This window comes from Megalobrama amblycephala, linkage group LG5 (genome assembly GCF_018812025.1).
Source record: "Megalobrama amblycephala isolate DHTTF-2021 linkage group LG5, ASM1881202v1, whole genome shotgun sequence".
In the NCBI taxonomy this organism is placed as follows: domain Eukaryota; kingdom Metazoa; phylum Chordata; class Actinopteri; order Cypriniformes; family Xenocyprididae; genus Megalobrama; species Megalobrama amblycephala.
The window spans coordinates 713,185-730,198 of NC_063048.1; the positions used below are offsets into that span (position 1 = coordinate 713,185).

The 17,014-nt window shown below is 37.6% G+C and overlaps 1 protein-coding gene across 2 annotated transcripts; it reads left to right on the top strand.

The window, feature by feature from the left end:
• The first annotated feature begins 351 nt into the window (after positions 1–351).
• On the top strand, positions 352–14,472 carry psen1 (presenilin 1). 2 transcript variants are annotated; one of them, XM_048190331.1, is made up of 11 exons: positions 352–479; positions 1,028–1,106; positions 4,552–4,823; positions 6,925–7,066; positions 7,151–7,218; positions 7,492–7,712; positions 9,211–9,309; positions 9,400–9,486; positions 9,942–10,109; positions 12,226–12,344; positions 13,429–14,472. In XM_048190331.1, the coding sequence occupies exons 2-11, from the start codon at positions 1,071–1,073 to the stop codon at positions 13,582–13,584; spliced, it is 1,368 nt and encodes a 455-aa protein (XP_048046288.1). In that variant the 5' UTR covers positions 352–479; positions 1,028–1,070; the 3' UTR covers positions 13,585–14,472. The 2 variants fall into 2 exon arrangements, with proteins under 2 accessions (XP_048046288.1, XP_048046289.1); XM_048190332.1 differs by having other exon boundaries at positions 396–479; positions 1,023–1,106.
• The last annotated feature ends 2,542 nt before the right edge of the window (positions 14,473–17,014 follow it).

The following is a 17,014-nucleotide window of genomic DNA, read 5'->3' on the forward strand; positions in this document are numbered from 1 at the left end:
CAGTGTGTCGAATCAGCGGTTCGGAGCGCCAAAGTCACATGATTTCAGCAGTTTGGCGGTTTGACACGCGATCCGAATCATGATTCGACACAAAAGATTCATAACGCTCCGAATCTTCCTGAAGCAGTGTTTTGAAATCGGCCATCACTATATAAGTCGTTATTTTGTTTTTTTGGTGCACCAAAAATATTCTCGTGGCTTTATAATATTAATATTGAACCACTGTACTCACATGAACTGATTTAAATATGTTTTTAGTACATTAATGGATCTTGAGAGATTAAATGGCATTGCTGTCCATGCAGGCCTCACTGAGCCATCGGATTTCAACAAAAATATCTTAATTTGTGGGTGAACTAACCCTTTAATAACGTGTGCGGAACGAGACTCTTATTTTGAAAGCCTCACAGTTTCGCCTCTGTCGGGTCGTGTCTCGCTTCACAGTGTCGGGCTTTTATCAGAGTGAATTCAGACTCCAGGTTTGTCAGACATTCATCTAGAAATCATGTTATTTCAACAGTTCCGTTTGTTAATTTTCCATAAAGTGGTGTATGACTGTAGGGCTGTTTTCTTGTAGTTGTGAAGTGTTATCTTAGACCTTATTAGTGTGATTTATCGGCTCAACAGCAGAGAATCGAGCTATCAGAAGCGCTAGCTAGCCTCGAGCTAACATTATGACATTAAGCGCTGCTCGATCATGTTTCAAACCTTCTTCTTCAGTCTGATCTGTGTTCCTCCATCTGAAGAGGAAACCGTGTGTCCGCAGAGTGACATCTGAGGAAACTGTGTGGTTCAATCAAACCCCTGATAACAGCCCGAGACACACACAACTGATTCTGTGTGCTCTTGTGTTGTGTGAATAACAGGGTGGTCCTGAGATATATATATATTGATGTTATATTTATTAAAGCTGAATAATATGTCCATCTGAAACAGTGAGTCATCAGGGTGATAATCAGTGAGATGTTCATTCACCTCAGTTATCATCTTCACATTATGATGATGTTGTTATTGTGTGTCAGTGCAGAGGTGAGCTGTTTCTATGATCTCTGGGTCTCTTCACTGCATCCATGGCTGATCATGTGGAAAATCCCGTCAATAATGTGGTAAGTCTGATTATCCAGCTTCATCTTTGATTATGGCATTGTTTCAAATGTCAAATCCATTAATCTCATCTAACGTAAAGTCTGTGTGTATATATATATATATATATATATATCAGTACAGTCCAAAAGTTTGGAACCACTAAGATTTTTAATGTTTTTAAAAGAAGTTTCGTCTGCTCACCAAGGCTACATTTATTTAATTAAAAATACAGTAAAAACAGTAATATTGTGAAATATTATTACAATTTAAAATAACTGTTTTCTATTTGAATATATTTGACAAAGTAATTTATTCCTGTGATCAAAGCTGAATTTTCAGCATCATTACTCCAGTCTTCAGTGTCACATGATCCTTCAGAAATCATTCTAATATGCTGATCTGCTGCTCAAGAAACATTTAATGTGCACAATTGTACAAAATATTCGTGTACAATATTTTTTTTCAGGATTATTTGATGAATAGAAAGTTCAAAAGAACAGTGTTTATCTGAAATCTAATCTTTTGTAACATTATAAATGTCTTTACTGCCACTTTTGATTGATTTAATGCATCCTTGCTGAATAAAAGTATTCATTTCTTTAATTTCTTTTCAAAAAAATAAAAATAAAAATTCTTACTGACCCCAAACTTTTGAACGGTAGTGTATAATGCTACAGAAGCTTTGTATTTCAGATAAATGCTGTTCTTTTGAACTTTCTATTCATCAAGGAATCCTGAAAAAAAAAGTACACAACTGTTTTCAACATTGAAAATAATCATAAATGTTTATTGAGCAGCAAATCATCATATTAGAATGATTTCTGAAGGATCATGTGACACTGAAGACTGGAGTAACGATGCTGAAAATTCAGCTTTGATCACAGGAATAAATTACTTTGTCAAATATATTTAAATAGTACACAGTTATTTTAAATTGTAATAATATTTCACAATATTACAGTTTTTTACTGTATTTTTAATTAAATAAATGTAGCCTTGGTGAGCAGACGAAACTTCTTTTAAAAACATTAAAAATCTTAGTGGTTCCAAACTTTTGGACTGTACTGTAATATATATAATATATACTCACATACTCACATATTATTATGTATTTTAGGGATTGGAGAAGTAAATGTTATATGTAGATTAGTTCTTTTTAATATTTATTAGTAGGACACCAATCTCATGACTCAATTTAATTTCAGTTCGATTCAGTTTCAATCTCAATTTAATTGATTGATTGAATATATCAGGTACAGCAGATGTGGAGTACAGGTGGAAATCTCTCAGCTAAAGCTGTAAACTACATTACTGTAATATTAAAGTTTAAAATTAACAGCTGGTGTATTCAAACACTTACATTTCACATAATGTAGTTCTTATAATAGGGTCAGTGACAAAGGCCTTAATAATAATAAAAAACAAATATATGACATCCAAACTATGTAAGGTAGCACAACTAGATCTCTTTTATTGAATCCAAAAGGTTTTAATTATATTTTGCTTCATATAAAGGTATTTTAAAGATTTTGAAGTGTCAAAAGGTCGTTCGTTTAACTGTCCAACCGTTCATTTGTGATTAAAATATCTTAAAATGTAATAAATGTATATATTTTTTATTCTGGCATGATTTTATAACATCATATATCAACATAGTGCAAAATGATATTAAAATTATGTGTAGAAGTCGTTGCTTTGTTATGAGAAAGAATGTCCGGAAAAATTAATTTCATTGATGTCATTCGGAGTAACCGATATAAAGGGACCATTTTGGATCGAGTCATGCGGTCAATATCATGTGACAGGATGTGACATCATTCAGACACCTGCACAGGATCACATGGTCATGAAGCAAAGTAACTAACTCTCTCTTAACTATTTGATGAATTCATGTTTTCTCTTGATCATACGCATGTCCCGAAACATCAGGTCATTCGGTGCAACCGCTATAAAACATGGAAAATGATGTGATATTTTAAAAACTTGTATTAAATATAAAATGTTTGATTGTCCTTTTGTTAGATATCAGCTTGTTATCATTGTTTGAAAATATCGTCATTCGGTAAAACTGAAATTTTGGTTAAACTGAATGACTTTTTTGAGACAAATTTTGTCCATCTTGTAAAAAATGACAAAATCAGTGTTAATTGATTATAAAAACCATTTAATGAAACTTCAAAATGAATTATATCTCCATTATGTTTTTACACTTTTACAAACCTTATTCGTCAATGACCCAATAATAACTTTTTAATGACACAGTCATGTTTTTAATCCAGTTTGATTTTTAAAAAGTAAATATTTAAACTGGCTGTCATAAAAACACATAAAATGGGAATATGGATGTTATTGTTTGAATTTTGTCTGACAGAATATGAAAGTTGAGACCTTTTCAAACCAAAAGCAACCAATCTTATTGTGATTATTGGATTAATAATGTTTAGTGAAGTTTTGTTCATTCATCAGCTGAAAACCTCACAGAGTAAGAGATCAGATCTTGAGATGTAAGGGTCAGTGTCGGTTCATTAGAGTGGAGAAACGGCCCTTTGACCATCGCGCTGGCGCATCGAGAGCGTTTCCTCATGATAAGGCCGTAGATGGGAAGAGGAGTGTTCAGAGAGGTTGTGTAAGAGCGCACCGCACCCATGTGACACGGAGGTATTCATCAGTGTTTGTAGCTGCGGGCGTCGCTCGTCTTATCTGACTCCAGTAATCACAGCTGGAAACTCTGGCACTCTCTCCGGGACGAGGCGGCGCTCACGTGATGAAAGGAGTCCACAGATAACATTGTTCCTTTTCTTGATGTTAATGTCCTTTCTTTCCACACGTTCATTCATGGCTTGACATCTTTGAAAGACGTTTGTTGGAGGCACTTTCTAGAGCTGCGGTGTTCAACATTTGTTTACACAAAAACATGTTCTAGACTGATTGATTCTTTATAGTTGTTCTTTTGCACTGTAATCAGTTTGAATCATTTGTTTACTTCATACATTTTATCATCTAATATTGTTTTATTGTATTTGAAGGTTCAGAGTTCTTGTTGTCACAGAAAAAGAAGACTGATTTATGATACAAAAGATTTATATTTCAAATAAATGCTGTTCTTTTGAACTTTTATATTCATTAAAGTATCCTGAAAAATAAAATGGATCATAATTTACACAAAAATATGAACTGTTTTCAACACTGATAATAATCATAAATGTTTCTTGAGCATCAAATCATCATATCAGAATGATTTCTGAAGGATCATGTGACACTGAAGACTGGAGTAATGATGCTGAAAATTCAGGAATAAATTACACTTTACTATATATTCACATAGAAAACAGCTGATTTACACTGGAATAATATTTCACTGTTTTACTGTATTTTTGATCAAATTAACGCAGACTCTTTATGAACCATCTCACCGACACACTTTTGTGAATGAAGCCACACGTTCTGTTCTCTCTCTCTCTGCAGTCACATGACGGAGCGGAGATCAACCGGCACACCGAGACGGGCAGCACGGCGGCTCCCGGCCGGAACGAGGTGGAGCTCAACGGACAGCCGCCCACCGCACGACCCCCACAGGTGGTCACAGACGCCGAGGAAGACGAGGACGAGGAACTGACTCTCAAATATGGAGCTAAACATGTGATCATGCTGTTTATCCCCGTCACGCTGTGTATGGTGGTGGTGGTGGCGACGATCAAATCCGTCAGCTTCTACACGCAAAAGGACGGGCAGCAGCTGTGAGTATCATCTCTGGAATCAGATCTTCATATTACACTCTTGATGTTGTTTTTGTGCTCTACTAGATTGAATGTTGATTATTTTCCTCATATTCTCCATTGTTCAGCTCCTCTCTTCCCAGTCTGTCAGTAACGCTCTGTTTACTTCCTGTCTCTATGAAGCCCCTCCTTCTGAAAAGCACAATGTGCTCTGATTGGTCGGCTGGAGCAGTGTGTTGTGATTGGTGTTTGGGAAATGTCCCGCCCCTTACCATAACCGCCAGTTTCAACTAACTCAACCAGGCCCCGCCCCTTTATTCTGCGCATGAATTATTCAAATGAGGAATATTGTGAAGAAAAAGTTCAGAAACACTGACACTGATATAGAGAAGAACTCCTGCTGGAGGAAACACCAAATATTAAACATCTGACTTAATGTTTTTATCTGTCTGATGATGAAATGTCTGAATAACACTCCCGTATCTGCACTGAAGGAGGGGCTGAGCCTCATCTTCAGAAGATCAGAGCTTTTTTACACAGTAAACACCATCATTCATATGTTCTTCAGATCCAACTGTTTGTTCTGAAATGATCCAGTTGCTCTGGCACCATTTTGTATCCATTTCCCACACACCATATTTCAGTCTGTTGCCCCGTACAGTCATCATGTGTGCAGTAGTTTAAATCATCAGTGTGTATGAGAGAAGAATCATTTGAAGCAGGTCAGTGTGTCCAGCGATGCAGTTACAGTGACTGTCCTCCAGGCAGCGCTAATGACCCCTCATTACTGTAAATCTACGTTTCTCATAACCATTAGATTTTACTCAGTGTGATAATTTTATCTCATCAGTTGAGATCTTTCTTTATGAACCAAAAACACTTTTTGCATTGTAATATTTAGCATAATTAATGTTTTTTTATAATTAAGCAATTATTTATTTATTTTTGAGTTATCAATAGTGATTATCACTAGATTTATTATCAGTATGAATAACATGCTGACACATACTAGCATTTAAATCAGCATAAATGTAAATGCATACTATAGTTAATAAATGCAAATAATATTTTGGTACAATTTAAAGGGTTAGTTCATGCAAAACTGTAATTTCTGTCATTAATTACTCTCCCTCATGTCGTTCCACACCCATAAGACTTTCATTCATTCTTCATTCTTCAGAACACAAATTAAGATATTTTTGATGAAATCCGAGAGGTATATGACTCAATATCTATAATCAACACTTTCAAGGTCCAGAAAGGAACTAAAGACATTGTTAAAACAGTCATGTGACTGCAGTGGATCAACCTTAATGTTATGAAGAGACGAGAATATGGTTTTGTGCACAAAAACAAAACAAAAATAACTTTATTCAACAATCTCTTCTGTGTCATTTTCATACGTTGTTTACGTCCAGCGCTTCCAGGTTCATCGTCAGAACGCCGACTCATTATTGGCCGGCTCCTGCGTCAGCATCACACGCATGCGTTGTGCTGATCACATGATCAGCTTTGGCCAATAATGAGCCGGCATTCAGACGTAAACACGGAAGCTTCACTGCGTCACCTGCGTAAGATAATGAGAGGAAAGAGAAGAGATTGTTGAATAAAGTGGTTATTTTTGTTTTGTTTTTGCGCACAAAAAGTATTCTCGTCTCTTCATAACATTAAGATTGAACCACTGCAGTCACATGACTGTTTTAACGATGTCTTTAGTACCTTTCTGGACCTTGAAAATGTTGATTATATTGCTGTCTATGAGTCATATACCTCTCGGATTTCATCAAAAATATCTTAATTTGTGTTCTGAAGATGAACGAAGCTCTTACGGGTGTGGAACGACATGAGGGAGAGTAATTAATGACAGAAAATTTATTTTTGGGTGAACTAACCCTTTAACAGTATTATTCCTGTTATGCCATATCCTGTGTGTGTGTGTGTGTGTGTGTGTAACACAACTTTAATCTGAAGTTAAACCTGTTTTTTTTGCTAGGTTTAGGTTTTTTGCTATTGTGAAGTCTGTCAGGTGTATTGGACAGGTTTGAGAGTGACGTGTGTGTGTGTGTGTGTGTGTGTGTGTGTGTGTGTGTGTGTGTGTGTGTGTGTGTGTGTGTGTGTGCAGGATCTACACTCCGTTCCGCGAGGACACAGAGACGGTGGGTCAGCGCGCCCTGAACTCCATGCTGAACGCCACCATCATGATCAGTGTGATCGTGGTCATGACGCTGGTGCTGGTGGTGCTCTACAAGTACAGATGCTACAAGGTCCGTCCGCTCCCGTGTCTGTGTGACGCTTCACATCAGCTGGTCTTGAGCGCGTTCACCATTTGTTTTTGTGTTTTCTTGCAGGTGATTCAAGCCTGGCTGTTCTTCTCCAACCTTCTCCTGCTCTTCTTCTTCTCCTTCATTTATTTGGGGTGAGTGTTGCTGCTTTAGGGCTGTAATTAACAGAGCAACTAGCAGAAATAATCATTTATTTCATTTAATGTTAATTTTATTGCAAGTAACAGAAATGTTTTTTGTATTATTTAAGTATAATAACCCTGGACCTGTGGTGGGAAGAGTATTATTATCATTATTGACAGTATTGAAGGAAAGTGCAGTACAAATGTAGTAACAATGATCAAGCCCATCTTGTGGCGTGAAAGCGTTGGTTCTGATGACAGATGCACTGTGTTTCTTCACACCAGGGAGGTGTTCAAGACGTACAACGTGGCCATGGACTACTTCACGCTAGCCTTGATCATCTGGAACTTCGGTGTGGTGGGAATGATCTGCATCCACTGGAAGGGTCCGCTGCGGCTCCAGCAGGCGTATCTGATCATGATCAGCGCTCTCATGGCTCTGGTCTTCATCAAGTACCTCCCCGAGTGGACCGCCTGGCTCATCCTCGCTTCTATATCTGTCTACGGTCAGTCACTGAGGACAGCTTCTGTTTGAGTTCATATTTACAGTTATATACTGTAGTTTTACTTACTTTTTTCCAAGCATCTGCACATATCCGTAGGGCTGGGTGATAGACGATATCACATCAAGATCGTGATAAAATTTATGTCGAAAATGATGATGAGCTCTGGATGTTTTTACTTGATATAATGGATTAATCACACGGCAGAAATAAGTGGATGCCGCTAGTAAGTGATTTCTCTGTGTGAATGAACGGCACGGTTTCGTCTGATACACACACATCATGTGACACTCGCAGTGTTTTCATCGTCTGCCGTCTCTATATATGAACACGTGAACTTCATCTCTAGAGATGCTTGAGAGTCTCTTCATGAGCTTTAATTTGAGGAAAACTACTGTCAAATTCACACTGAAACTGAAAGATCTTCACAACAAAACATTTTAACTTCAATTAATTGACAGAAAGATATCACTACTGTATACTAAACTGTACTTCTCAAAGCAATAATAATAATATTATTTCTAAAAAATATCATACAACCAAGATAATTTTTCATCCGTGTTTTAAATTTATACAGTAAATTTGACAAATCATAAAAATGCAAAGTTTTGTTGTAAATTAATTGTTATATTTTCACTGGATTACATTTTTAAAGTTTATATAAATTTGTGTTAAATCATAAAACACAGAATCCCCCAAAAAATGAAATGGAAAACACAGAATTTAGAGAAAAATAAAAAGGATTTAATGGGGCTCTGATTTAAAAAGCATCTACTCTGTGGAGTTTAATTGTGAACAAACAAGTTTACATGTGTGCATTCATTCTCAGAGTCTAACAGATCTGTGGAAAGCATTTCTGCCCATTAATGGTAAATGAATATCGTGATAAATATTAATATCATATGATATGAAAAAAAATATTGTGATAAAATCTTTGGCCATATCGCCCAGCCCTACTTTATTAAATTATTTGGGGAAACTTACTTCTGTACATTCCAAAACATAATATCTTACTTTTTAACACCTCATTTCATAAAAACATATAATTTCTAATTATTTCAATCTGAAAAAATCAACACCCGTGATTCGCTAATTGGACTGATCTGATTGCAGCAATGATCCGGTCTCAGTTCACTGAAATGACTCAAAATGGAGATCATAAGAGCTTGAGTGTGTCCACAACTGATGCCGTTATTAATGCCAATTTTTGATATTGATTATTTTAATCATGAATAAAATAATATTTAGGTCATGTCAGGTATTTATGGAGACTTGTTTCTGCCACAGAATAAAAAAGGGTAATAGCAACTTATCTTTTTAATTGGGACTTCATGTCTCACAATTCAGACTTTTTTTCTTGTAATTGCAAGTTTATATCACAATTTTGAGAAAAAAGTCAGAATTTTTAGATATGAACTATTGTATTGTTTTTTTGTGAGCTCCTAAGACTTGACCCTGTGGTGTGAATTAACACTCAATCATGTCTTCTTCACTTCTGTAGATCTGCTGGCAGTGTTGTGCCCTAAAGGACCTCTGCGTATCCTGGTGGAAACGGCTCAAGAGAGGAACGAACCCATTTTCCCAGCTCTCATCTACTCCTGTAAGATAACCTCTTCTTCTCAGCCTGTGTCAAATCAGTGTTTTTAGTTGTTACTGTCTCATTTACTCGTGCGCTCGTTTGATTCGTCAGCAACCATGGTGTGGCTGTTCAATATGGCGGACACTGCGGAGACCAGGAATAATTCCAGCCATCCGGTTCCTCAACAGGAGAACCAGGGTGAGTGTTCGGAGGAGGACACTGTTTGCTTGACAGAAGAAATGTTCATTTCAGATCTATGACTTAAAAAGATGAGCTCTTTGATTAAATATACTGTATTCTACTGTTCAAAACTTATTTTGTTTTAGTGGTTTTGAAAGAGCCTCTTCTGCTCACCAACACTGCATTTATTTGATCAAAAATACAGTAAAAACAGTGAAATATTATTGTGAATATATAGTAAAATATAATTTATTCCTGTGATCAAAGCTGAATTTTCAGCATCATTACTCCAGTCTTCAGTGTCACATGATCCTTCAGAAATCATTCTGATATGATGATTTGCTGCTCAAGAAACATTTATGATTATCAGTTTCATGTACGCTTGCTGAATAAAAGTATTAAACTCAAACTACAAATTAATAGTTAAACTCACAGTCCGTATGAACCCTGTGGCGTCTCTCTGTCTCCTGTAGTTGCGGTGGCGCCCACAGCTCAGCCGGAGGATGATGGGGGTTTCACGCCAGCATGGGTGGATCATCAGCAGCACCAGCTCGGCCCGATGCAGTCCACTGAGGATAGCAGACGAGAGATCCAGGAGATGCCCTCCGCACGGCCGCCACCTGTGGACGACGAAGAAGAGAGTGAGTATCAGCAGGGTCACATGACCATGAGCTTTCTGATCAAAACGTAGGGGTGTGCGATGTTTCTATATGATATAGTTACTCAATATCACATGAGCAAGTGTGAGGTTTTCCTGAATATCAGCATGACTGAAAATGTGATATTGACTTTACATTGATCTTTGCTTTGTTCTTGAATGAATCGTTTGAATGAATCAGTTGAATGAATGACTCATCTATCGATCTATTATAGATTCTTATTTGAAGTATCACTTCATTTTTTTAAATTATTAACTCGCTGCACAGAATATGTAGAATATGAGTCATGGAGTCAGCTGTCAACAACAGGCTTAAACCAGTCAAAACACCAGCACAAAAACACACACAATATGGAGATATCATTTTGTCAGTATCACACACCCCTAGATGACATTCAAATGTAGTTCTGATTCAAGTGTTTGATCAACATGCAGTGACATGCTTGTATAGCAAGAGATGGATATAGTCCTGAATTCAGAGGAAACACATCTGAGGTTCGTGTTAATGTCCGGTGTGAACTGGACCTGACAGCATGTGTGTGTCTTCACACCACAGCTAATGCTCTAGTGCTCACTGCTGAACAACACTGCTGTAAAATAATGCCCAATCCATATATCAGCCGATATTTGGTTATTTTAATGATCGATTACATTTGATCAGACTCTTATTTTACCAGCGCTGAGAACCCAGTGTCTGAGTCATGTTTACTGTGTGCTGTAAGTAAAATTAGCAATGTCTGCTTGGGGTCACAGGCTAAGAGACAGCTTCTGCGACCAATTGCGAAGAGCTTTGGCACACTAATTTCTCCGACATGCAGAGACACACACTTGACATTTACTGCAAACTGAGATGCTGAAAACACTGATTCATGAGAGTAAACTTTGTGTTTCGCTTTGAAACGCATCAGACCGTATGATTCAGCCTTTTGATTTGATAAGCGCTCTAGGCCATATCACACTTTCGTTTTAGTTCGATTGCCAAAGTGATGGCACAAAATACACCGTGAGTGATCTTTTATGTTATAATGAGAGGTTAAAAATCTTTTGGGTTCATTATGAAACTGTGAGGGACAGATTAGACTGTGGAATCAATAAAGCTGATGATAGGATTACAGAATCAAGGCCTAGTATGTATCTGTTTACTATATGTGACCCGTGCTGACAAAATGAGTCACAATGAGCACATTTACAAAAATTATTATTACAAATTCTCTATTAAAAACCTTCAAAATGTTGAATGGTTTGTTGGAATCTGAGCTACACCTGTTTGAAGTCGATGGAGTCTGAAAGTCAATTTTGAGAAAAATCGAGTTAAAGTTTAGTGAAGGTTCCAAAACACCTCATCATAACCCATATCTATAGAAATATATATATATATATTCAACTTTTTTTCTAATATTTTACTTCAATATTTTGAAGTACTGTAATTCTGTGTGTATGTGTATATCAGGATCTGAGGCGTCTTTGTGCGCGCGCTTCGGATCTGTCAGTAAGATAGATTTGTTTACATCAGCATGAGTTTGAAAATCTCATTTCATTGGTTTAAAATTCACTATGAACATATGAACATTCACAAAGTTGGAATGTTGCGCTTTAAAACGATACCAAACTTGGACTAAATGAAGAAGTTGCTGAGGGAAGTGTGAGTGCAGAAGTGATCAGAGAAAAACAGCATTTTTCATGGTCAAAGGAAAGGTACTCCTCTCAGAAAACATACAAATAAAGATACTTTTAGATGTTTAATTGCTATTTGATGCACTGGGATCACTAGACGAGGGCTTAATGAACTAATATTTGTGAAAATCTCAAATCCGACCAAAATCGACATTTTTGACTTATTTTGCCTGTAGCTCAAAATTATCCTGTGCGCATTCTGAATCATTTTGCCAGCATGGGTCAAATGTATATCTGTGCTTGTAATGAGATATGTGATATGAAAAATTAAACATTGTTTAAATTGCGTTGCCTATTATTTCGGATGTTTTTAGAAAATCATTTGAAGTTGCATAATATTAACTGCAAACAAAACCCTCACTGCCTGTTGTAGCCGTCTTGAGCAGGATTTTGTGCACTTTCTGACGTGTGTGTGTGTGTTTCAGGGGGAGTGAAGCTGGGGTTGGGAGATTTCATCTTCTACAGTATGCTGGTGGGTAAAGCTTCAGCTACAGCCAGCGGTGACTGGAACACGACGCTGGCCTGCTTTGTGGCGATTCTTATCGTGAGTATCCCTCAGAAAACTCACTGAATAAGGCATATTTCAGGTCTTCTCTAGTCATGTACACTGGCCCCAAAAATTATTATTTACACACTTAAAGGCGTTTTCACACCTGGCTTGTTTGGAGTGTTTGTTTTGGACCCATTTTTTCCCTTAGTTCATTTTGTTTAGGCATATGTATGAACATGGTAATCGCACTAGGATACACAACAAAAAAAATCTAATTTGTCTAGGCCCTCTTGAATATGAACTCTGGGACAGATTGCAAGTGAACCACTTCAGTGGACCATCAACATCAGTTCAGTTGTTCCACCCTGACATTCAAATAGCTGTTTTTCAATCATCTCAACAGCTTTAAAACTACTGATATTTATGAAATTTGTTTATATGAAAGGTTTCAAACCTAAAATGATGCCATTAGGAATATTAACAAACTAGGTAATATTAGTTTTTCATTTTATTAAACAGTTCATTTGTCCAGACAGTTGCACAACCTGACATTTTGGGAGTTTATGATAACAAAACATAAATTAATATGTATTATTTAAATGTACTAAAAATGAATTCAAACTAAATAGGTTTTATAGAATAAAGTGATGCATGTCATGAACTTATTAAAATATTTTAAAAGGAAATAATGTGCTTGGACACACAAAAATGTGCACGCCATGTCATTGACCCATTAACATATTTTGGCCTTGTGAGAGCTTCCTGTTCCAAAACAGGGATTAAAATTGTTACAATCTACAGATCTGAAAATGCCCTCAACATGAACCCATCTGAGTGTGAAGTGAGGAGAAACATTGGACTTGATTTTATCCAGGAGAATTGATTAGATTGTGAAAAGTAGTGAAAGCATCTGAAAAATAAAGTCATTTTAGAGGTGGAGCTGCTTATTATATTTTGATGCTTTTTTCTGTGCAATAACATGCACAGATGAATCGTTCACAATAAGTTTAACAATGTAATAGCATTAGATAATTTAAAGCAAATGATGTTGGAGTATTATTTAATCCAGGATGCAAATGACCTACTCACTTTTGTATTCGCATTTCCAGTAGTCTGATTTAGTTTGTTTTTCCCTCAGGGTTTATGTCTAACTCTTCTCCTCCTGGCGATCTTCAAAAAGGCCCTTCCAGCTCTCCCCATCTCCATTACCTTCGGCCTGGTCTTTTACTTTGCCACCGATAACCTGGTGCGGCCGTTCATGGATCAGCTGGCTGTTCATCAGTTCTACATTTAGAGAGGTCACTTCTCATGCACTCCACTCACAGCTAATTCCCAGAACCCTTCTTTCGGGGAACGTGATCCCTGTAAACTAGCACACCTTTCCTCTTCCTCTGGACACATGACTGGATTTGCTGTTTTTGGCATTGAATGACTCTTTATTAATTACAGTGCCTCTCCAGTGACTCATCTGATCCTGATATATAATTATTTCGGTTTGTTCCGAACATTTGTTTGTTGGGAGAAAACGCAGAGGCCATCTAAAGTCACCTTACATGTATGAATGCATTACCGTAAGTGGATGACAGTGGTTAAGACTTAATTCGGAGTTTGATCAACTCTGTTGTATGGAATGGGACCAGAGCTTGCTTTGTCCTCCCGATCTCGGATTCACTCTGTAGGCATTATGTTAATTCCAGCTGCGATATAGCAAGCATTAACCCAAAGCTCTCTGAATGATATGGCTGCACGCACACAGGTAGGTATTGATGGCTTTTGTTGGTCTTCTGAGGGTGCCTGTGATGCTTTGAGTTTTCTTTAACACCAACAGAGTCCGTTCGACCATTTCAGATGATATCATATGTTCTGGTTAACTCTAGCATTAAATCAAGTGCTGATCCAAGCTACTGTTTTGATCTCCTAGAAAGTCTGGGAGCATAATTTTGGAATGTATAAACTTTCTCTTAAATTTCCTTCATGTTTGGACAACATTTCAGGAGCTGTTTGTTTTCAGTGTTTTTGTTTTGTTTCTCTTCTTTTTTTTTTTTTTTATTTACCAGCAAAACGGTTTATGAATGACTTTTACTTTCATATTACCCACACCTTTTGTCATTTCAAGAAAATGCAAATGTTTTGTAACTAAATTGAAAGATTCACAAATAAAGGGGTTGCTCTTGTGAGCAAATTTCAGACTCCTGCATTATTTTCTGTCGAAAGAGTTTTAGAATTGAAGTGGTGTTGATTTTTCTTCAGCCCTGATTACACACTAGCCGTTTTTCCACTGTCACTTCCCGGGGCTTGATCAGGCCTCATCGGAGCTTCCTCAGGCCAACGGCCAGGGGTTATTGGCCTGCCGAATACCTCTAAAAGGTCCCAAGCTGGCCAACTGGGCCTTGAGGATGGGTCATGAACATGAACAAACACCACTGCTAATATCCCACGTTATACCAGGTTACCAGATAACCTCAACATTTAAGACATTTAAAACAATTTTCAATCGTATATTTATTTTGTATCGGTCTCCCGTACCGGACTAATATGTTGTTTTTTATGTGAAATGGAAATTACTGTTACTGTAACCTTTTTTTATTGTAAAACACTAGATGCTGGTATCTTAAGTTTTTAAGTAAAGATCATATGTTTACTTCTGTCTAGCTAGTTTTCAGTCAGCTGGTGAAATGGTGAGGTCAAGGATTAGTTCACTTCTGAATTAAAATTCCCTGATAATTTACTCACCCCCATGTCATCCAAGATGTTCATGTCTTTCTTTCTTCGGTCGAAAAGAACATTACAGGATTTTTCTCCATATAGTGGACTTCAACAGGGTTCAATGGGTTGAAGGTCCAAATGTTCAAAGAGCTCTACATGATCCCAGATGAGGAATAAGAGTGTTATCTAGAGAAACGATTGGTCATTTTCTGGGAAATTTTAATTCTGAAGTGAACTAATCATTTAAGGGTGGGTTTTACTGGCCCGACAGTGGAAACGCAACTTGATATTGGTGCTGGAGGTCCGAGGCTATTGACCCTGCCCGACACGTTGTTAACCCTGGCTCGCACTGGCCCGACAGTGGAAAAGCGGCCTCTGAGTATACAGTAAATATCATGTAAATGGGCTGTTCAAACAGTTTTGTGATCCAATCATTCACATCACATTTGGAGGCAGTCAAAAAAGTGACTATGAATTTCTAGTGCAAGGCCACCAAAAGAAAATATAGTATTCCTGCAACGCCTTTTGTTGACCGAAGAGCATACTGCTTTTAGAAGACGTTTGCAGGACAAACTTGTGAACCACTTCTATGTTTTTATATTAATTTGTTACCATCAATTCAGTACAATGGTGCATGAAAGAGTATTTAACCCAATGTTACCTAACACATTTGTTTACCTGTAGTAGTTCTGATGTAAGGTTTATCTGAACTCTCCAATATTGAGGACATTGTGTGTGTGACTAATCTCATGTGATTGTGTATCACTGTGGGGCTCATTGTTTTTGACCTTTTGTTCAGTCTCCCTGATGCCGAAGGGCCTGAAAATGGTGGGAACATTTCAGAAATTCCAGAATATTGTAGGACTGTTGTCCCCTTTACCGAGTCCCTGACCCTTTGGAACTGGCATGTTGCCTGAAACTCTGGAGGTAGTAGTAGTTTCCCTGGGAACCGCTTGGCATGGCATGCACTCTCCTTTGTGATTGGACCTTGGTGATTTGCATCAAGCTGAGCCTTCACGTTCCACCTCAGCCTTCACCTGAAGTCGACAATTATCTTGTTCATCAAATCAACAGAGATTATTTTTACAAAAACACATCAGGTACTGACACGTCACTGATGCTATTGTAACTCATGTTTTAAGCAGAAACACTGAAGCATATGTGATACCTCAAATTGCTCTCAGACTTGTGAGTTTTCCCTGGTGGACAATAAAATGGCTGATTTGCAATGAATGAAGGACCTAAGCCAGGGCTCTTCAAATCCAGTCCTGGAGGGCCAGCGTCTGGCAGACTTGTGTACTAATCTCAATTTAACCCATCTGTCTGTAATTTGCTAGTTCTTAACATCTTGATTGATCAGGTGTGTTTAGTTGGGGTTAGAGCTAAACTCAGAAGGATGCTCCTCCAGGGTTGGAGTTGAAGAGCCCTGATCTAAGCCAAACATGTTTCTGTTGGTCAGGCGTGTCCAATCCGGCTTCAGGAGGGCCTTTTTCCTGCAGAGTTTAGCTCAAACACATCTGCCTGGAAGATCCTGAAGACTTTGGGGCAGTTGTGGTTTGAGAGTTAGACTGGTAACCCGAAAGTTGCAGGTTCGATTCTCAGTATTGGCAGAAAGGCACCTAGGCACCCAAGTCATTCCTGGTGCCACAGCAAAATTGCTGCCCATTGCTCCTGTGCACTAATTTGGATAGGTTAAATGCAGTGGACAAATTCCAAGAATGGGTTCCAAGTATTGGCCTTTACATGTCACTTCATTTGATTAGCTGGTTCATCTGGGTTTAATTGGGACTAGAGCTAAACTGCTGGAAGTTGGCCCAGGGAAGAAGGAGTTGGGAACCGGCAAACTTTCAACAATAACTTTAATCATATAAAACAAACACAAAACAAAAGTAAATGTGGCAGTCCCTCATGGATGACTGACACACACACATAAACAAAAACATAAAACATAGCGTAAAATATTTCAGGGGACTGTTTCATAAAACAAGTTTATCAAATAAGCTAGGCTTATTTCAGTT